The 22,161-nt window shown below is 42.1% G+C and overlaps 1 protein-coding gene across 1 annotated transcript in view; it reads right to left on the bottom strand.

The window, feature by feature from the left end:
• The window catches only part of RELN (reelin), a 523,500-nt gene that overhangs the window by 81,440 nt on the left and 419,899 nt on the right, over window positions 1–22,161 (bottom strand). Inside the window, exons 29-34 of the mRNA XM_035020402.1 lie at window positions 12,015–12,172; window positions 10,536–10,743; window positions 9,289–9,365; window positions 3,042–3,200; window positions 2,666–2,854; window positions 1,889–2,162 (exon numbers count right to left, since the gene is read on the bottom strand). Coding sequence (XP_034876293.1) covers window positions 1,889–2,162; window positions 2,666–2,854; window positions 3,042–3,200; window positions 9,289–9,365; window positions 10,536–10,743; window positions 12,015–12,172 — 1,065 coding nt within the window. The remainder of the gene's footprint in view (window positions 1–1,888; window positions 2,163–2,665; window positions 2,855–3,041; window positions 3,201–9,288; window positions 9,366–10,535; window positions 10,744–12,014; window positions 12,173–22,161) is intronic.

The raw sequence follows: 22,161 nt of genomic DNA, 5'->3' as shown, positions 1-22,161 counted from the left end.
GAAACGGAAACCCCAGGGAAGTTCTGCCTCCGTGTTGGTGCCTGAGGCCTGGCTCCTGAGAGGTGAGGGCCCGAACGATATGATGCACGCCCGTGTTTTCCATTCTATTTGCAATCTGCTATTTGGAATTCACTGTCAGAAGATCACCTTATCCAGAAATACACGCAGCCTGGGCCAAACCGCAGTAGCAGCCCCTCGCTTAGGAACAGGCTGCACAGCAGAGGTCGGTGAGTCACTTATTTGGAATGTGGAATCTTGAAGTAGAATTTCAATAGTGACATTTCAAGTGCCATTGTTTCCCGACACAAATTCTCCCTCAGCACAACATGGCTGCTGGTGTGGTGGCTTTACCTCCCCTTAACACCCTGCCGGTGATTCCCCAACGAAGGGAAGGTCCACGCCAAGCGGCAGCATGCCTTCCCACAAGCCCTCTTCACCCCACAGGCTCTGCTCCCTCACTCAGTTCAGAGATGGGCCCCTCCAGGAAGCTCCCTCAGTTAGGTAGTACCCCTCCCCCTGAGTTTCAATAACATCCCTGAGTATTATCAATGTCACCATTTTATGTCATAAATAACTGCTGAGATGTCCACTATCCTAAATAGATCTTTGGATCCTGGCGTCAGCTTATTCATTTTGCATTAGAGTTCTAAAACACAGTAGATATTCAATAAACGTTTGTTGAATAACAATAAAGCGAATAAATGAGCTCCCAGTAAGCACTCTTTAAAGCTCTGGGGGTCCACAGGAAACCATTTTAGGTTAAATGCTAAAATGCTTTGGTTTCCTACATTTCTTCTTCTGCCATTTGGTTGTACACCTCTCAGTCAGAATCGAATCAGCAAAATGGAAACCACTGTGAGTATTTAATCTAGACAGCGTTAACACAAGGACCTGGAGGTTATGGTCAGTGCCAGAGCTGAGAAGCCAACAGCGGCGGTGAGGAGACCAGAGCTGGGCGAAAGCTGGGAAGCCGCTACAAGTCCGAAGCTGGAGGGACACAGGGAGGAGACAGTGTTGGGGGTGCCCAGGGGCCAGGGTCCCACGGGGAGCCATCTTTGGGGAGCGGGAGCCACTGAGGTTGGCCAAGATGCACTTGAGACAGAAAGGGAAAGGGAGGGATACGTTGTTTTATCTCCGTTTCCACTCTGCCTATCTTGCCAGGTTGTGCCACTAAATCTACCAGGAAGCCAGCAGATGCAGGAGCCTGGTAAACGTAGCCTGCAGAAGCCAACTTGCCTATAATTCAGAACAGCGTAGCGGCAGGGTGAGGCAGGGACCGGAGGGGAGCAGTCCCAGGACGGCACGATCTCTGACCAGCCGCCCCAGGACACACCAGCTCCTAGAAAGATCCCCAAATTATCCTAATGCCTAAACCACAAACGAGGGAGCCTGCTGTAAGCCCTAATACAACTCTTGAATGTGATCTGAAATCCCAGGGAGGGGAAGAAAGATGTAAAAACAGTATGAGCGTTCCAAAGGAACCAACTTTTTACTCTCACTGTGGTACTGAGAATAAAGAAAAAAAAAGAAACTAAGGCTACTATTCTTCCACATGTGATGATTTCACATACTGCTCCATGTGAACAAATATCACTCTGGTTATTGGGTATTTTTACAACAGAACAAGATTATTTTTACAACTGAGTCTGGTGGGCAGCCTTCCTGTTGCCAAAGAACAGAAAAGTTCAGACCCGTAAAACTTTTGGAACTCACCGACACATTAAAAAATTGCAACCCCAAGCATCTGGTACTTCCCCGCACCCCCCGGGCCTGGCAGACTCCCTGCATAATTATCGTGAGTCAGAATTGCTAAGTGGAATCACAATTATTTTCAAATGACGTGACAGGAACCTAACATTCTGACATGAAGTCACACAACAGTTCTCACATGGTGGAGAGTGGAAGGTAGACGGTGATCCGCTTCCAATTCTGGAATCGTTCTGAGGTGTACACAGAACTTTCTGCGTAGTGCAGGCAGCCAATGGTGGGAGGCACACACTCCTCGGTGACCAGATGCCAGTCCCTGCCATTGTTTAGAGAATACTGGAGCTGGACGCTGTGGGCGTCACTGAAGGGCTTGCTGCAGCCCATGCTCATTTCAAACTGCAAGAACGTTGATGCCGACACGTGAAAGTCCCAGGTCTCGGCATAACGCGGTTTTCCTACAAGAAAAGGGAGAAGTTGAACGGTAGTATACAATGGTCCTCTCTTTGCTTATCTGGCATTTGTGCTTGTAATAAACATGCTCAGGAGCAAACAAGGATCCTGTCTTAACTGAAGTGACTTTTCATCCCACAATAACTGCTTTTCTTTGGTTAGCAGAGGCTTGGACCCATGGAAGGCTGCTAATTTGAAAAGCATGACCATCTAGGATTGCATTCTATCTGCAATTCTGCAAATCATGAGACACGGGAATGTCTTCCAAGAGAGATTTTATTGCTCTTTTAGGAAACCTTAGTTAGATCATGCACGAAGGATGGTTCTAAGGCAAGCTGGACGCACCAAGTTATTTTAGAAGTCAACCCAACTCCTTTCTTTCCAGAGTCTCCCTCAGCCCAGGCAGTTATGTACACAGTTTTGCATTAGAGAGTCTCCTCTTGGGTTTTAGTTAACTTAGTCCTCTAGTTAATTAAATATTCTCCCTTTATCTGGTGAAAATATGTACCTATATTTTCAGTGAATATCAGAGCAGTATCCATAGAGAGACAGTCAATACCGACTTGACCTCCTTGTATTCGGTACCAGCTGGCTTGCAAATCTATGGAGCCATCAAATTTGTCTTGAAACCCAGTTTGAGAGCTGTCATTCATTCCTATAAGGACATCATCCAAGGCCCACTGGGCTGAATGTTTCCCTGAAATCCGATGAATACAGGCAGTTAGAGAAAGTTCGTTATATAGCTATATGAATATCTTTATGACTATGCTTTTAAATCAAATTGTCTAGGAAACTGACAGCAAATTAAGAAGCATATGGTACAATGCGGCTTTAACCATATGTTCTCAAGGCCACCGGGAAGGGTGGAGTGAGCAGTAACTTGCCATGTTGGGGTTGCCACCATCGAAAAGCTGTGGCGGGGGTCTTCGCCTCCCGTGGCAGGTCAATGGAAATGATCTGTGGCTCCAGAAATGACATGAAGTCCAACTCTCGAAGCAAATGCCAGAGTATCCCGTTGTCATTTGAATACTGAACAACAAGCCCTGAGTTAAAAGACATAAATCCAGTTACTTGGACAGCTTTCCTAGAGGCAAAAAAGGGCAAGGAACAGTATTTTTTAAATGGCAAGACTGCAGCAGAAACTTCAAATTGCATCTCATAGAACGAGGGCACATTCATCTAACTCCCTAGGAATGAATTAGTAGACCTGAAGGCTCATCAATTCCTTGACAGTTTCTAGTGCACCGACTCCCAGGAAATGGAAGACGAAGAAGAAAAAAACAAAAACAAAAACATAAGCTCTTTTAAAAACTATTCAGCTTTGTATGAATGATGAGTGGGCTGGTAAGGGGGACGTAAAAATCCACTGCAGATCATGTATTTGAATTTTAGATTCTGTCCTGAACATTACCAAGTCTCATCTCATTATTATACACTCAGAAGAAATATCTCAACTTCCCAGCACAAAATCAAGTAGGGCTCTTTTCTGCCGAAGCACCAGACGTAAACAGGGCCCAATCTGAAAATTCTATTACGCAGAAAGATCCTTTCACTGGCCCTTCATACTTTGTCAGGCTTTGGTAACTGAAGCTGGAATGAGGTCAATTACTAAATAGCAAAGCAGAAAATTCACTCCCATTCAATATTAGTTCTACTCTCCTTTTTGTGTCAACCTTTCCCTCTATACCTACCCCATCTACCCAATATCCCTCCTCCACCTGTTACCACAGTGACATGATTTAGTGACCTGCACATTCAAGTTACAGGACCATATGCACTGGCCCTGCTGCCTCTCCTGGAAACTTTTGTATTATAAATTTTTTTTAAGTAGGTTCCACACCCAGGGTGGAGCCCAACATGGGGCTTGAACACCCGACCCTGAGATCGAGACTTGAGCTGAGATCAAGAGTTGGACGCTTAACTGACTGAGCTACCCAGGCGCCCTGAAACTTTTTTATTTTAAAGGAGGACAGGGAAAGGGTAAGGTTGAATGCAAAAAAAAAAAAAAAAAAAGCCAATGATGGGCATCGACAGGATATCTATCGATCTTTCGATTGATCTATCTATCCATCCATCCATCTATCTGTTGTTATTGATGGGAGGGGCAGAAGGCTTTCTGGGCATCTATCTAACTGCCTATTCCGTAACTGTTCTTACTAAGACTGGCACTGCATACTCATAATTGTGACTGGGGATACTGAAGTACTTTTTTTTTTCTTCCAATTTTTAAGATCTTATTTATTTATTTGACAGAGAGACACAGAGAGAGAGGGAACACAAGCGGGGGGAGAGGGAGAGGGAGAAACAGGCTTCCTGCGGAGCAGGGAGCCCAATGGGGGGCTCGATCCCAGGACCCTGGGATCCTGCCCTGAGCCAAAGGCAGACGCTTAACGACTGAGCCACCCAGGCGCCCCCTGAAGTACTTCCTGAGTATTCACAGAAATTATGTTCAGGAAAGTTGGATTTGTTATACTAATTTTGTTATACCTTAACCTTTTTGAAAAACTTTAAATCATTCATGAAACATATGGTAACTTTTTAATTTCCTCATTACTGACTGATGGGAAGATCTCAATACTTTTATCATGCTGGGCAACAAAGAGTTTACTAAAATTAAGTTTTAGGAACTATTAGGATAAAATATAGAACCCAGAGACAGCCTTTTAAGGCTAATTGTTAGCACATGGAGTTATTGTCACCACATCTGACAAGGGAGGATGCGAGGAACAACAATGACTAATATGCAAAAAATTAGAACTCTTAGAAGAATTAATCTTACTGTATTTAAAATAGAAGAAACCATCATTTATAATGAGAGGATAAAAATAGCTCAATAGCTCAGGAATTCTCTGGAGAGAGAGCATGATGGATATAAGTGTAGAGATTGGCAGTTAAAGCTTCAGTGGGTGGCTGGCTATAGACCCATGTATTGGAGGAAGAAAGTCACAGTAAAGTTCATGAAGAAAATGGAAGGTAGTCTGTTTCTAGTCTTTATTCTAGTTGAGGAACTTCTGGCAAAACCCCAGTCTCCAACCTTTGACGTTTGCTCAAAATATGTCCTATTGGCTTTTAATGTGAATTTGGGTGGCTGAGAGAACAGACACTTCAAAATTTAGTTTTTCTTGTGGCTATTAATTTGCGTTGATATGGTTTATATTTAATAAGATATGAGAGAGAGAGAGAGAGAATAATTTAGAGAGTTATCTGGGGGGGGGGGGACCTATTCAGAAGGTAGGTTACAGTACCAGAAAGGAAGCATCATGAGAATAAAATCTCACTGGCTAGTCCTTTCTAGTACCTTCTACTCAAAGTATGGTCCAAGGACCGGCACCTGCATCACCTGGGAACAGGTCCTACCTGTGGTGGTTTTAAAACATGTCCACAAACTCTTTGGCATTCTTCCCTTCAAAAAGTAGAGTTTAATACCCCCCCTTTGTTTTTTTGTTTTTTTTTTTTTGAGTGCCACTGGACTTAGTAACTTGCATGCAACATATAGAATATGGTGGGAATGACAGTGTGTGACTTTCGAGACTAGGCCACAAAAGGCTCTGCACTTTCTCCCTTGTGCTCTCTCATGGATCTCTTGCTCTGAGGAGAGCCGGCTGACAGGTAGTAGGGACGATGTTCAAGCAGCCTATGGACAGGTCCACCCAGCGAGAAACTGAGGCCTCTTGGAAATAGATCCACCAGCCCTGCTTGGGTCTTTAGATGAGTGCCCCTCTCCTGGCTTTTGTCTTGCCTGCAACCTTATGTAAGATCCTGAGCCAGAACCACCCAGCTAAGTTGCTCCTGAATTCCTGACTCACAGAAACTAGAAGATAACTGATGTTTGTGGTGCTAAACAGCTCAGTTTCGGAGTAATTTGTTATGCACCATACCGTCACAGTCCTGCTGAATCAGAATCTGCCTTTTAAGCTTCCTAGAGGATTCAGATGTACATGAGAAGAACCACTCAAGTGGTCCATATTCCATTTGGTTTCTGCTTGCAGCCCTTCTCCTCATTAGCTTTTTTAGGAGTGACACAACCAGGTCTGCAGAGATTAGGACCCAAGCCCGAAGGACAATAACAGAGGGCCTTCCAGAAGTAGGAAACAATGAAGGAATGCCAGAAAGGGAAACAGCAGTATCTCTATTTTATATAAATTGCTGAGCCCCATTAGCTGTGTCATCTGACACATTGCACGTCTGAAAAAAACAAAGCCATTTTAGCTCATCTCCCGAGTGTTTCGGGCATCACATTTTTCTTTTTAAATTACAACCCCATCTGTGTTCTGCCCACTCTTATTGAAAATAGCCTAATTTTGATTTTAATTCCAAATATGTAAATTAATGCTTCAGCTTGAGTAAGTAAAAAAATCTGTACTTTCATCAACTGGAAGAAATTGGTTCAAGGATTTAGGCAGATTTACATTTTAACAACCCGTTTTCAATAAAAGACTGAGAAATGCCTGTAGGATGTGAATTACATGGCTAGCAAGGAGTTCAAGAAAATGGCTCAAGAGTAGTTGAGAGAAAGTTGCTTGTTCCTAAATGGGTCCTCAGGGAATTTGCCTGGCAGGGCAGGCAACAGCATTTGTAGTCAGAGGTTAAGTGTCGAGCAGAACTTCATCTCTATGACAGGTGGATGCTTCCTAGTCTACTCTGGTCAGTTTTTTTTAAAGCTCATATCCACAGATCTGTAATTTTCAGAAGAGTCACTTACACAATTGCTACACTGTTCCAACCACCAAGTATTTTATAGTAATTTTATTACAACGGTTAAATGTTAAAATGCTCTCTACCTCTCCAACCAGAAAAGATCTTCAGGACAGGACCCTGTCTTCTCCTGTACACCTCTGCATGGGCAAACACGTGTACTATAAATACTTATGTGTTTTGAACTACTTATTCTTTCTGTAGGACGATCTTGTAAAACTTTAAGTCAGATTATGTTGCTGCCTGGGCTCAAAGCCTTCAGTTAGTGCCCATGACCCATGGACTCAGACCCCATTTCCCTACTGTGGCTAGCAAGGCCCTGTATTCCTGGGCTCCTGCCCCTCATTCTCGATGAGTCCCAAGCCACACTAGCCTTCCTTCAGTTCTCCAACATCACAGTTCTTTGCCACTTTGTGGCCTCTGCTGCTTCTGACTGGAAAACTCTCCCTGAGCTCATCATGTTGCTGGCTCCTCTCCATCGTTTAGGTTTCTTTTTTTTTTTTTTTAAGATTTTATTTATTTATTTGACAGAGAGAAAACACATACGGGGGGAGGGGCAGAGGGAGAAGGAGAAGCAGACTCCCTGCAGAGCAGGGAGCCCGATGCGGGGCTCGATCCCAGGACTCTGGGATCATGACCTGAGCCGAAGACAGACACTCAGTGACCGAGCCACCCAGGTGCCCCAATCCTTTAGATTTCAATTTAAATGTTACTTCCTCAGTGAGCGCCCCTCTCAGACCACTTTACCTAAATCAAATCTCTCAGTCAACAGATGTCCACCTCACCAGCTTCTTTATTTCCTCCTAGCTGTCAATCTGACATCTTGCTTATTTGTGTGTTTTCCTCTCACTAGGAGGGAAGTACCCTTCGGGGCAGGGATTTTGTATGCTGTGGTAGGAGGGCCACTCTGATTCTTCTTCCCCTTCTGGACCGTGGTGATTTGGACTTCTCATCTCCTTCGCCACACTCTCTCTTTCCCTCTGCCACATGGCGGGCAACATCCAGAATCTACCCAGCAGCTGCTTCACTCTCCTGGGTGCTGGAAGGAGGACCTCGGATGAGCCTCGATGAAAATGTAGCACAAAGGAGAAACTTCTTCTGGTTTAACCCACTGAGATTTAGAGGGCTGTTTGTGACAGCAGCATAACCTAGCTCAACATGACTGATGAATCAGACGTTTGGGGATACGGTATCTACAGCCTAGAACATGTGTGGCTTACAGCAGACTCTTGAATAGACATTTGTTGAAGACATTAGGGAACTGTAAAAGTTTCTAGACCACTGCTTCAGTAAATCGACGATCTGGATGATTACTAGACTAAGAGTACTGAGATACCCAGAAAAAGTCCCGAAAGCTTTCAGTCAGTGACAATATGGCCGAGGACATACAGGATCGGTCATTAGAACTATCAGTAGCTCTACTGACTACCAGGCAGGGTTTAACATGTCATACAGTCATGCCTGAGATAATAACAAACTCAGAAGCTACACAACTCGTCACGTGCCATTCATGAGATCAAGGTTTGGAGGAGGACCCATCTGAGAAGCCCATGGGTTTTGTGCTAGGAAAACTCCCATTCAGGGTTCCTTAGGGCATCCCCTATCTGCAGAGCTCCCGGAGGCCACTTATATATGCTATAAGCCTTCTGCATTTCTTTCAGAACTGAATCACTGAGGCAGAAGATGGTATGGAAGCCTAGAGAAAGCAGAGCTCTGGGCAAAGAGAGAAGCAGGATATGGGTGGTTAAAGCATCCATTCTGGAACGAGCATCAGTGGCTTGAATCCCTGCTCATCTACTTACTGACTGCATGATCTGGGGTAAGTTACTTGACCTACCTGTGCCTCGGTTTCTACATCTGTGAAATAGGACTAATAATACCTATGACAAAGAAGTATGATGAAGATTAAATGAATTAACAGATAGAACACTTGGAACAGTGCCTTGCACATAATAGGTGCTTAGTAAAAGTTAAGGTTTATCATTGCCAAGAACTGTTCCTTCTACCAAAGGATGCTAGTACCCCCAGAACATTTATGGGCAGGAAATAGAGTCTGATCTGCATTCAGTAATGCCCTTGCAAACAAGCTTCTAGTCCCACACTAAATGTAAAAGGCTCTGCTATTTTTTCCTCCCTCTTGAAAGTTATAAAGGGATAGTATTCCTTAAAATAAATATACTCTGACCATAAACAAATACACTCAGATCAAAACAAATATACTCTGACACGATCCATAAGCTTTCCAGGCATAAGGATCTAGATGAGGAACCTAAAAGATCATGGCTCTCTGCAGCTAATCATTTAATGATGGAGAAGAGAAGAGAAGAAATGATTCAGGGTAGAATCTCAGTTTGCAAAATCCTGGCAAACTCTGGGAAGGAAAAGGAGTAATTTGCCCACAGTAACTACAATTTCTAAGGAAATACAATAGCTTACCTTCATTTCTTGCTCTTGGTTTGATGCAGGTAATCCCTGAAGTTTTGCTCCCAATTTGTATATAAAACTGAACAAGTCTGGGGGGGGGGGGGACACAAACTTCAGTTTACTTACAAATAGGTAAGTTCAGAAGAAATTTAACCTTTTGCGTTTTGACACATTAAAAAAAAAGCTTCTGTAATTCCAAAATATTACTTTTAAACACAAAGGGCATATGAAAAGTAGAAACTATATAGATTATATAGCAAGCTAATTGTGTAACCATTTTATAAATGGTTACTTAATAACCATTAATTTTATACAGTAATAATGACTTAAACAAAAGGAAACAGTTGAACTCTACTTTAATGTGATGTCTGATGTAATTTAGTGTAATCACTGAAATGCTCATTCCTTAAATCGAGATAATACTATTCTTGGAAATTCAGGATGAGGAAATATTTAACATCAAGAAGCTGAATGCTACATTAGTTTAGGGCCACATAATTACCTATATTACTGATTTAGACTCAGACGGTTTAATTTTTCACCGCTGACACTCAGTGTGATATAAATTAGGCCTCAGTCCACAGTAACCAACAGAGGGGGCCTATGTGACAGGTGCACCTCTGTGAGAACTCAGAAGGGGAAAGAGATCGAAGGCAGGAAAAAACGTGACACAGAACCCCAGATTTTAGTGAGGACAAGGTCTAGAAGTTCCAAATAGTTCTTCAGTTTCCTTTCTTCCGATTCTCAAATAATTTAACTAATAATAAGACAAAAAGTAGTTTTATTTTAAGCGTGCTATTTCATTTAAGCAGTTATTTATTTTACCAGTAGGTGTCAGTGTAGGTATTTTAAATTTCTGGAGCAGTTTTTAATAAGCAAATACAAATAAATGTCAATCAATGGAACACATCATTTTCGGACACAGAATTTAAAGTTGAAAAAAAAATCTTCATTTCACCTGGCATATATAAACGTAATACCAAACACTGTAGTAACACAGAACTTTAGAAAACCAAGCTGACATACCTTAGACACACAGACTTTAGTGATGTCTGTAGGCTGATTAACAAATTGCGGTAGAATTTTGCAGAAACTATTTTATTATGGCCTTAAAGTTATGCTTCATTTTTACATATCAGAATCTATGTAGAGAAGCCTTTTTATGTAAATCTTCAATAACAGCACAGAGAGTTTCAGGTAAGACCACAAAGCATGGTAAATACTATGTTCTCAGAGAAGTGTACCAATAAACTCTGTACCTGATATTCCTGGTGTCCAGAGGGATGGTCCTCGCTTCCCTTTTCCCGGGGCCATTGAAGTAGAGAGATTTGCCATCATTCAGCGTTCCACATCCGGTTCCAACCTGGCCCCCGGTTATCTTGTACCACAGAGGGCTGAGCTTCCCCTCAAACCTATCGAACATCTCACTGTGATTAGGGACATTAGATACACAGGTTCCTTGTGTGGCTTCCGAGAAAAGAAATACATAGGGGAGAGAGGCTTTGTTGAAATCATTATACATTAGAAGGCACATTGAGAGCATGGGCTAAGGAAGCATTTCCACAGGGCTTAGGGGCATGAAACCCATGGAAATCGGTATCCCACAATTGTCTGTCAGAAATGCGGCCACTTCTACCATCATCAAAAACATGATTCCACTTCTATCATTTTTTACTCATTTGTAGAGAGACTCTGGGAACCACACATGTCCATGGTTCTTGCTACCAAGAGGATGTGGGCAAACTGAAAAATAGATTTTGTCCACCATAAAATTTGCTCCTTTGTTGTCCTTCTATCAGAGGATCAATAAGGAGAGCTAATCCCAGATTTAAAAAAAAAACACCCCTGAAACCATGAATGGCAGGACTCTCCACAGAAGGCCTGCAACGACATATGTTTGTCTTTAGTCACGCTCCAGATGAAGGGCAGAGCGCTGAATCTCTGGGAAGCATCCTTTTGAAGTTGCCTCTAGGAAAGACCCTTACAAAGATTTTGAAACTTATAACATTTTCTTCAATTTTACTCTTTAATCTCAGCTCCCTTTTTATTTTTGCTTGTAACAATAGCCAAGTGTAACTGTGGTCAGAAAATATTTCTCTTGTAAAGTTCTCTTTTGGCAGTCTTGGGTTTATCATTTCAGACACTGACTTTTACTTTGCATGTACAAAATTACATTTCTTATAAAAAGCAATGTAAAGAGCCCAAAGAGCCCCTTGCAGCCAAGTGGTCAAGGAAGAGCTTAGGTTTGAGTTTTAGAGACTGACTTGCCAGAGTCTGAAGTGTAGCTTCAGCGACTCCTAGCTGCGTGCCCTTGGGAGAGTTACTAAGTCTCTCTGTGTCTCAGTTTCCTCAAATATGAACAAGACAATAACATTATGTCCTATGGCACAGGGTTTTTGTTAGAATTCGGTGAGATGATATAAAAAGCACTTACTATATGGTGCTTGGCATAGAGTAGAGCCGAAAGCAATGTTAACTACTATCACTATTACTAATAAATAAATCTCCTTTAGGGAGTGAAATTGATGTTACTGTGTTTTGTTTTGTTTTTCCGTAGGCAGCTCAAAACTACAAAAGATCTTTTAGCACCTCAAGTGCCTGGGTGGCAAATTCCTACAACTAGGACTTAAAGAAGAATCACCTCAGAATCTATTTCCTTGGAAGAAGTAACATGAAAGACAGTAGCTAGAGATGAGTATTTTGCAAACAAACCATCAGACACATGTCTGCAGCCTTACCAGTGTACCCCAGGTCACAGAAACACACCCCCGAGACACAGTCCCCGTGGCCACTGCAGTAACTGGGACAAGGCTCAGATATGTACACTCCATCCAGACCAAAGGGAGGCACGTTTTTCTGTGAACTGCTTTCCTGAATCCATCGGAATCTGGTTTTACTGTTGGGGAAAAACAACACATGTGTTTCTTATCCCAATACTTCGTACAAAAGCCCTGAAACATAGAAGGGTTCAGAAAAATTCAAGAAAGGTTTCATGTTTATTTGAAAGTCATGGCCACTTGACTGGACATTTAACCTTCATAATAAAGTGTCTCTCTCAGAGCTTTCTGGAAAGTTGTTTATTTCCTCTTCAGCCTAAATGTTTCAATACCAGGAGCATATCAGATACAGAAGATTTTTGATGGTCAGACACATATTGTAGGTTTTTACTTGTATATTTTCCATCTCATAAGTTTTAAAACTGTATAGTCCTTCTTTTAAAAAATTTTTTATTTTATTTATTTATTTGAGAGAGAGAGCAAGTGAAAGAGAGAGAAAGAGACAGAGAGAGCATGAGCATGGGGAGGGGTGGAGGGAGAGAGAGAAACAAACTCCCTGCTAAGCAGGGAGCCCAACGCGGGGCTGGATCCCAGGACCCCAGGATCATGACCTGAGCTGAAGGCAGACGCTTAACTGACTGAGCCACCCAGGCGCCCCCCATCTAATAAGCTTTTAATAATAAAAACCAGAAAGGCATTCCTTTCACTTGATTAATATTTCACCCTTTCATCACACTGATTTTATGGGCATTTTCAGAAGAGGCTACTTAGGAATTTTTGAGACCATCAGATAGAGGTCAGATAGAGTCATTCCTCACCATAGTGAGGAAACACATTGGTCAAACCCTGAAGTTTTTTGTTAGGACACATAAGGGGACTCTGGCTATTTGCCACTGACATGATCCTGACAGGAAAGAGTTAAGTTTATACTGACAGCACTCCTCCCACCTGTTGCCTTCCTCTGCACCTCTCAGCTTCAAATCCCTAAGACTGCGCATTCAATGAGCTCTTAGCAACCAGCTGGGCTGCCAACAAATACTGGTGACTGCCAATGAAAAGAAGGACCTGGTCCCAGTGCTTCAAAACCTTGGAATCCCAGTGGGCTGGGCTGCTGCCTGGTGCTTCTTCCCCCACAACAAGTCTTGCGGCTGCCAGACTAACACTGGTTCCAGTTGCTCTCCAGTCTTTGCAATCCTCTCAGCACATCTCTTTCTTCTCAAATATATGGAAACCTGTGCCCCTCTATAATGTCACACCAGGAAAACACCTCTTCCTTCTCAGTTCTACCGACATCAAGGAAGGAAGATGGATTAGGTTATCTGGAGTCCAATTAATTTCGCTGCCGGTATTTATAGACTTTTGAGTGAATCCAGTTTCTTCGTAAACAAGGGTAAAGAATCTTAAAGATTAATGAAGATTGTCAGACATAACTATTGACAAAGTCAGTTCCTTCTCCTATCCATTATTGTGCAAATAACATGGCAGTGTCAGAACACATTTCTTGATAGCTCTTCAAATAGCTTTGATTATTTGGCAACACAGAACCATAAACCTGGATTTATTGTCTTCATTATTTTAAGTTGCCTACTCCTGGCAAATCTGCGAAATGTGACCACAATGCTGTTTACTAGGTTTAAGTGTTCAGAGACTAATCACCCATTAATGCAAGTCTTAGCACACATTCGTCAGTGTGTTAAGAGGAAGGTGAACACATCTTTTATTTCCTTTAAAGCTAATTCAAAATATACTGGTTTTATTTCTTAAGGCAAAAGACAATTGAAATAAGATTAGATAAACATAAAAGCAAAAAGAAAGAAAGAGAAAAAAAAAATACAGTGGTTGTGCCATGAACCTTGGGAAAATTCCTCCCATTGGGGTCGGAAGGTTATTTAGGTTGTGAAGATGTTTTTCCTCTCAAAGGAAGGAAATGGAATTGATGATCAGCAGCTTTTGCCAATTGCTGCTTTTAAGGAAAATGCTAAGGCCTCTGTGTCCCTCCCAAAAGATAGGAGTATCTTTTGATAAAAAAGGAAAACATGCCAATTCTCTGATACAAGTCCTCTTAGATTAGAAGTCATTCTTGTCTCTTCTTTTTGTGCTTCTATAATACAGAGAAACATGGATCTACAACTTCTGCCCCATGGAAAGTAAAGAAAGAGGTAGGAACAACTTTCCTCTACCCCAAATTCTCCCATATGGGCCAGATGAGGGCATCTCCATCAACTGCCCTACTTCATGAAAGAGGGAGGCTCAGGTTGAGGCCCAGAAGCATTCAGAAGGTTGAAGAATCTCACCTTTAAGTAGAATTCTAGAAGCTTTGGTAATTTGATAGTGGAAGAAGAGGAAATGAAACCCTTTGACCCATCTGTTTCTTGGGGTCACTGTAATTTTCATAACAATGAAAGAATCAGGGTCTGGTCTGGCCAGACAGAGGAGGCACCCCCAAGTCTAAGTCTTCCATAGACCCAAGAAGCAGAGTTCACTGTTAGATATTTGAGAACGTGAAAGACCTCAGGAGCTGAGCACAAAGGAATCCATTTTTAAATAAAGAAACAAAACAAAACAAAATGACAAATTATTGGTTAATAGGGTGAGTCCAGGACATGATGAATCATAGCTAAGAGTCCTAACTGGGAGCCCATGTTTCAAAGTAAAAGGGCAAGAGATTGTACCTCTTTTCCTTCTTTTAATCTCTGCTAGGTGGTTTTTAGTTGGTAGGTGCAAATCAAAGAAAGAAAGTTTTCACTTTTCATGACATAAGCAAGTTTTGCTTCATTTAAATTTTTCCCAGTTGTGTCTGGTTCCTGATACCTACTGCTGCCCTCTCCTACTCTCCCTTGCACAGTTTTGGAATTGAGCACAAATACTTTAGAAACCTCGGGGTTGCTGGAATAAGAGGAAGAACTAGTAAGAAATTCACTAAAAAACTGTAGTCATGGAGAGACCATCAGAAGAAGTAGGCCAAAGTGAGGTGGGTGCTTTATTTCTTCCCTGCAGAAACAGGTGGTTTCTGATGGTTAAAAGTTATCTTGCCTCTTTCTTCAAATGTCTTCTAATGCTTTGCCTAAGAGCTATTTTTATAATAGGATGCTTTTCATCAAACTGTTTCTGAATCTTTGCTTGAAAACCTCTTTTTATACCAGCAAAAATCCACTATGCCTGGGATCCCAAATGCTCCTTATTTAAACACCAATGTTACAAGATACCCAGCATACAGAGAATGTCTTGATTCAGCACCATGAATTCATCACTCTCTCTACATTAGGATATTTGCTGCTCACTATTGGAATGGCTTTGTCAACTGAAGACTGGATAACTTTTATCCTTGGGCTAGTTCTTCTCTGGGTACTGATACTCCACATAGGAATACTATGGTGGAACGATGGAGAAGGCTAATCAAAGACAAGCAAAGTATTATGCTGTCCACTTACAGAATGAACCTCCAATTGAATCTAGCTGCAGGAACCAGAATGAGCCTGTTATCCACTCTTGTGTGCAGAACCAGGCCTCAAGTGTATCTTACTTTTATTTACTCTTCTTAAACATGAAATAACTTGTAATTTTTAAGCTATAGCAACAGCAACAACAACAAAAACAAAAGGAAGTAGGCCAGGGCGCCTGGGTGGCTCAGTTGGTTAAGCGACTGCCTTCAGCTCAGGTCATGATCCTGGAGTCCCGGGATCGGGTCCCACATTGGGCTCCCTGCTCACCGGGGGTCTGCTTCTCCCTCTGACCCTCTTCCCTCTCGTGCTCTCTGTCTCTCATTCTCTCTCTCTCAAATAAATGGATAAAATCTTTAAAAAAAAAAAAAAAAAGGAAGTAGGCCAAAGTTAAGCTAATAAGCATGTCTAGATTCCATATAGTTTATCTTTTTTAAAGTGGAAGAGATATAGTTTTGAAATTATTAATGCTATTAATGTGTGTGTGCACACGTGTGCATGTGCTATCTTTGCCTTTTCAGGGAGATACTGCAGAATGCAGAAGAATGATTTTTTGCTAATAGCACTGAATTTATTTTGGAAAACATATTTTAAAAAGGGAGGTATCTTCACTGTAGGTAATCTACCTACTGTTGGTCCTTATTCTTCACTCAACATCCCTTCATTCAGTCGGCATTTACCAAGCATCTCCAGCATGCCAGGCATAGTGCTAGGGCTAGGCATATGATGGGAAGCAAAATCCAACACGGTTCCTGCCATCACGTAGCTCACAGTCAAGTGAGGAAACACATTGGTCAAACCCTGAATGAAGAAATGTAAATGTGCAACCCTGCTTACTACTGTGATTGAGAAGGACATAATGCTAGAAGAACATCTTTGACCTGATAGTCAGGAAGGTCCAGGAAGGATTGGAGGAGTTGATGATTGGGTAAAAGAGACAGAGTTTAATTTTACATAATTTTACTAGAAATAAACCACAGTGTGGCTTGACCATTCAAATCACTGAACAAAACTTCCCCTTTGTCTTGCTTTCTCACATGAGGAAAAAGTAGAAGATAAGACTCTATCTCTGACTCCTTTCCCGATTACTTTTATTCACAGGATGCCTGAGTGACCAGGAGAATGGGCTTCTTCTATACCTTCCACTTCCATCACCACATTTGAGAGAGCTGTTGCACTGGCCTCTCCAACCAAGAAGATTCCTGTGCACCTGCTTGTCCCGTGCAGAGGTGCATGAGTGATGGTGGCAGTGGAGGAGACACTTTGCAGAATACTAAGCAACTGTGTTTCTAGCACATGCCCCCTTCCTGTGTTCCCCCCCCCCTCGCCCCAGGAGATATCAATATTTTGCATTCTGCATAGGGAACCTAGAGCAGACTGCATGGCATGACATATTGAGTGGTCGGGATGCTGCTGAGTGTCAGGGATACACCAGCATATATCTACTGCCACGGTATCTCTCCTTTGTAGATAAGAACTAAGAGAATGAATAGGAAGACAAAATGTTCCTTTGAGAAAATCGGCTTAGAATTATTTGTGAAAGAGCAATGTTCTAGTAACGATTATAAGCATGTTGCTTCGTGGCAAAATAGCTCCCAATTTTAACAATTTTCACACTTAGGATTCTCAGCTTTCCAATACTGCATTTGGAGATAGTGGAGTTGAACATATTGCAGAAGAAACAACAACAGCTCTTAAAGTGGAAACATATTTCCTACTCTTCAGTAGAGAGCTCTTTGTCACGAATGCCATCAGCCAGCAAGCTGGACTCTAATGAAGACTATTTCTTCTTCCAAGAACTGAGGTCCAAGACAATATTGATACATTGGGAGCTTCAAAATATTGGCTCACTTCGATGTATCAACTACCAAAACTGAACCAGGATGAAATAGAAAACCTGAACAGACCTATAACCACTAAGGAAATTGAAGCAGTCATCAAAAATCTCCCAAAAAACAAAAGCCCAGGGCCAGATGGCTTCCCAGGGGAATTCTACCAAACATTTCAAGAAGAATTAATACCTATTCTTCTGAAACTGTTCCAAAAAATAGAAATGGAAGGAAAACTTCCAAACTCATTTTATGAGGCCAGCATTACCTTGATCCCAAAACCAGACAAAGACCCCATCAAAAAGAATTACAGACCAATATCCCTGATGAACATGGATGCAAAAATTCTCACCAAAATACTAGCCAATAGGATCCAACAGTACATTAAAAGGATTATTCACCATGACCAAGTGGGATTTATCCCTGGGCTGCAAGGTTGGTTCAACATCCGCAAATCAATCAATGTGATACAATACATTAACAAAAGAACAAGAATCATATGATCCTCTCAATAAGTGCAGAAAAAGCTTTTGACAAAGTACAGCATCCTTTCTTGATCAAAACTCTTCAGAGTATAGGGATAGAGGGTACATACCTCAATATCATAAAAGCCACCTATGAAAAACCTACAGCGAATATCATTCTCAATGGGGAAAAACTGAGAGCTTTCCCCCTAAGGTCAGGAACGTGGCAGGGATGTCCACTATCACCACTGCTGTTCAACATAGTATTAGAAGTCCTAGCCACAGCAATCAGACAACAAAAAGAAATCAAAGGCATCCAAATTGGCAAAGAAGAAGTCAAACTCTCACTCTTTGCAGATGATATGATACTTTATGTGGAAAACCCAAAAAACTCCACCCCAAAACTGCTAGAACTCATACAGGAATTCAGTAAAGTGGCAGGATATAAAATCAATGCACAGAAGTCAGTGGCATTCCTATACACCAACAACAAGACAGAAGAAAGAGAAATTAAGGAGTCGATTCCATTTACAATTGCACCCAAAACCATAAGATACCTAGGAATAAATCTAACCAAAGAGACAAAGGATCTGTACTCAGAAAACTATAAAATACTCATGAAAGAAATTGAGGAAGACACAAAGAAATGGAAAAACGTGCCATGCTCATGGATTGGAAGAACAAATATTGTGAAGATGTCAATGCTACCTAGAGCAATCTACACATTCAGTGCAATCCCCATCAAAATACCATCCACTTTTTTCAAAGAAATGGAACAAATAATCCTAAAATTTGTATGGAACCAGAAAAGACCCTGCATAGCCAGAGGAATGTTGAAAAAGAAAAGCAAAGCCGGCGGCATCACAATTCCAGACTTCCAGCTCTATTACAAAGCTGTCATCATCAAGACAGCACGGTACTGGCACAAAAAGAGACACATAGATCAATGGAACAGAAGAGAGAGCCCAGAAATGGACCCTCAACTCTATGGTCAACTCATCTTTGACAAAGCAGGAAAGAATGTCCAATGGAACAAAGACAGTCTCTTCAACAAATGGTGTTGGGAAAATTGGATAGCCACATGCAGAAGAATGAAACTGTACCATTTCCTTACACCACACACAAAAATAGACTCCAAATGGTGGAAAGACCTCAATGTGAGACAGGAGTCCATCAAAATCCTAAAGGAGAACACAGGCAGCAACCTCTTCAACCTCAGCTGAAGCAACTTCTTCCTAGAAACATCGCCAAAGGCAAGGGAAGCAAGGGCAAAAATGAACTATTGGGACTTCACCAAGATAAAAAGCTTTTGCAAAGCAAAGGAAACAGTCAACAAAACCAAAAGACAACCGACAGAATGGGAGAAGATATTTGCAAATGACATATCAGATAAAGGGCTAGTATCCAAAATCTATAAAGAACTCATCAAACTCAACACCCAAAGAACAAAGAATCCAATCAAGAAATGGGCAGAAGACATGAACAGACATTTTTCCAAAGAAGACATCCAAATGGCCAACAGACACATGAAAAAGTGCTCAACATCGCTTGGCATCAGGGAAATCCAAATCAAAACCTCCATGAGAGACCACCTCACACCAGTCAGAATGGCTAAAATTAACAAGTCAGGAAACGACAGATGTTGGCGGGGATGCGGAGAAAGGGGAACCCTCCTACACTGTTGGTGAGAATGCAAGCTGGTGCAGCCACTCTGGAAAACAGTATGGAGGTTCCTCAAAAAGTTGAAAATAGAGCTACCATATGATCCAGCAATTGCACTACCGGGTATTTACCCCAAAGATACAAAAGTAGGGATCCGAGGGGGTACGTGCACCCCGATGTTTATAGCAGCAATGTCCACAATAGCCGAACTGTGGAAAGAGCCAAGATGTCCATCGACAGATGAATGGATAAAGAAGAAGTGGTATATATATATACAATGGAATATTATGCAGCCATCAAAAGGAATGAGATCTTGCCATTTGCAACGACATGGATGGAACTGGAGGGTATTATGTTGAGTGAAATAAGTCAAACAGAGAAAGACATGTATCATATGACCTCACTGATATGAGGAATTCTTAATCGCAGGAAACAAACTGAGGGTTGCTGGAGTGGGGGGTGGGGTGGGAGGGATGGGGTGACTGGGTGATAGACACTGGGGAGGGTATGTGCTCTGGTAAGCGCTGTGAATTGTGCAAGACTGTTGAATCTCAGATGTGTACCTCTGAAACAAATAATGCAATATATGTTAAGAAAAAAAAAAGAAGAAGAAGGTAGCGGGAGGGGAAGAATGAAGCGGGGGAAATCGGAGGGGTAGACGAACCATGAGAGACGATGGACTCTGAAAAACAAACAGGGTTCTAGAGGGGAGGGAGGTGGGAGGATGGGTTAGCCTGGTGGTGGGTATTGAGGAGGGCACATTCTGCAAGGAGCACTGGGTGTTATGCACAAACAATGAATCATGGAACACTTCATCTAAAACTAATGATGTAATGTATGGGGATTAACATAAGAATAAAAAAATAAATAAATAAGATTTAACTTAAAAAAAATATATTGGCTCACTTTGTGATATTAAGGAAAACCTTCTTTTAGTTCTCATTTGTGGCTTAACCACTACTTTCATAGTCATGTCTTGTAGCTGCCCGATATTATAGTCATTGCAGGAAATAATCCACCTGCTGCTCCCCAGCTTCATGGCATGCTGTACTATCTATTTGGAAGAGCTGTAGTTGGGTCAAAGTTTCAGAAAAGCACCGGGGGAGGAAGGCAGTGGTAACGGTGAGGACTAGAGGGCTGCACTGCTATGTGCCCAGCTTGCGATGGGCAGAAAGCAGGATGAGATGGCTATTAGGATACAAACACAGATAAATTCTCATGGCAAAGGAAAGATGCCTCAGAGGGTGAACCCTACGGAGCAGAGCTAATAACTGAGAAGAACAATAGATTAGGGAACCACTCCTAAAGAGCAGAATTTAATCAAGGCAACCTTCTTGTCCTGGACATTGCTCATGGAGGAGAGAGTCCTAATAATAAGTATCTTGCTGGCTTTTGAATTCCTTTTGGCCAGTGGCTGCCATGTGCTTCCCATTCCCTACCCCCTTTTTTGAGTAGAAGTATCTATTGTACTTACCCTGTCAGCGTCTCACCACTGTATATTGGGTATGGATAATTGCCTGTTTAGTTCATAGGCCTCTAGATCAAGGGAAGCCATATCCAGGGAGCCACGGCCATACCCTGACCTAACAGAGATCATGAGATCAGTGACTTAGTGCCTGATGCTGTGATGGTAGGTCTAGAGAGGAGAGTGGATGCATCTGGCTGTGGGAGAGACGTGACTTGCGGGAGCTAGGACAAATTATCACAGATAGCCCCCCAATGAATCACACCTCCTTGTGTACATGTTCCTCTGTAGTCTGACTTTTCTGCACTTCCTATCCAAAAGGGGAGTCTGTTTTCCCATATTTTGAATCTAGACTGGCCTTGTGAGTTGCTTTGACCAGGAGGATGTGGCAAATAAGATAAAGTCTTGCAGCTTTTACTTCTGTTCTCTTGGAACTCTAGAACCACCAACTGTGAAAAATACTAGGCTGAAGACGACACAGAGAGAAAGGTCCTGCTGAGCCCAAACACTAACCGACCCACCGATTAAATGCAGTTACATGATGGAGCCCGGACAGCAGCAGCAGAACTACCCAGATAATCCACAAAACCACGAGAAAGTCAATCATTGATGCTTTTGTTTGGAGAGACAAGTTTTGGAGGGACAGGTTGCATAGCAATAGATAACTGTACAAATATTATCCTAGCCCGTACTCAGTGATATAAACAAGGAGTAAGGATGATTTTTTAAAAAGTGATGTATCTGGGCGCCTGGGTGGCCCAGTCGGTTAAGCATCCAACTCTTGGTTTCGCCTCAGGTCATGATCTCAGGGTCGTGATCTCAGGGTCGTGACATGTAGCCCCGAGTCAGGCTCAGCACTCAGCGGGGAGTCTGTTTGGGATTCTCTCTCTCCCTCTCCCTCTGTTCCTCCCCCTGCTTGAGTGCTCTCTCTCTCTAAAATAAACAAATAAATAAAATCTTAAAAATAAAAAAAGAAATGCATCTATGCATCCCTGATTACTTTTTCCTTCTACTGGTTAAGAGATGATAAGATCTGGAATGGCTGCCTTGGATCCAGAGATGAAAGTGTTGTGCTCAGCACGGCAGAACCACCCTGTTAGCTCTGAACTGCTCACCTCTGGGCTGTGATAGGAGAAAGAATTTCTATCTTGTTTAAGCCTTGTTAAACATTTGTATCTGTTTCTCTGTTACAGCAGCTGGGCCTGTTCTACCTAAAGCACAGTGCAAGTCAAATTCTTAAATTTCACC

Source organism: Mirounga leonina, unplaced genomic scaffold, assembly GCF_011800145.1.
Source record: "Mirounga leonina isolate KUSES-001 unplaced genomic scaffold, KU_Mleo_1.0 Mir_174, whole genome shotgun sequence".
NCBI classification, from domain to species: Eukaryota; Metazoa; Chordata; class Mammalia; order Carnivora; family Phocidae; genus Mirounga; species Mirounga leonina.
The sequence above is the reverse complement of the archived record's forward strand: the minus strand, read 5'-3'. Positions and strand labels throughout refer to the sequence as shown.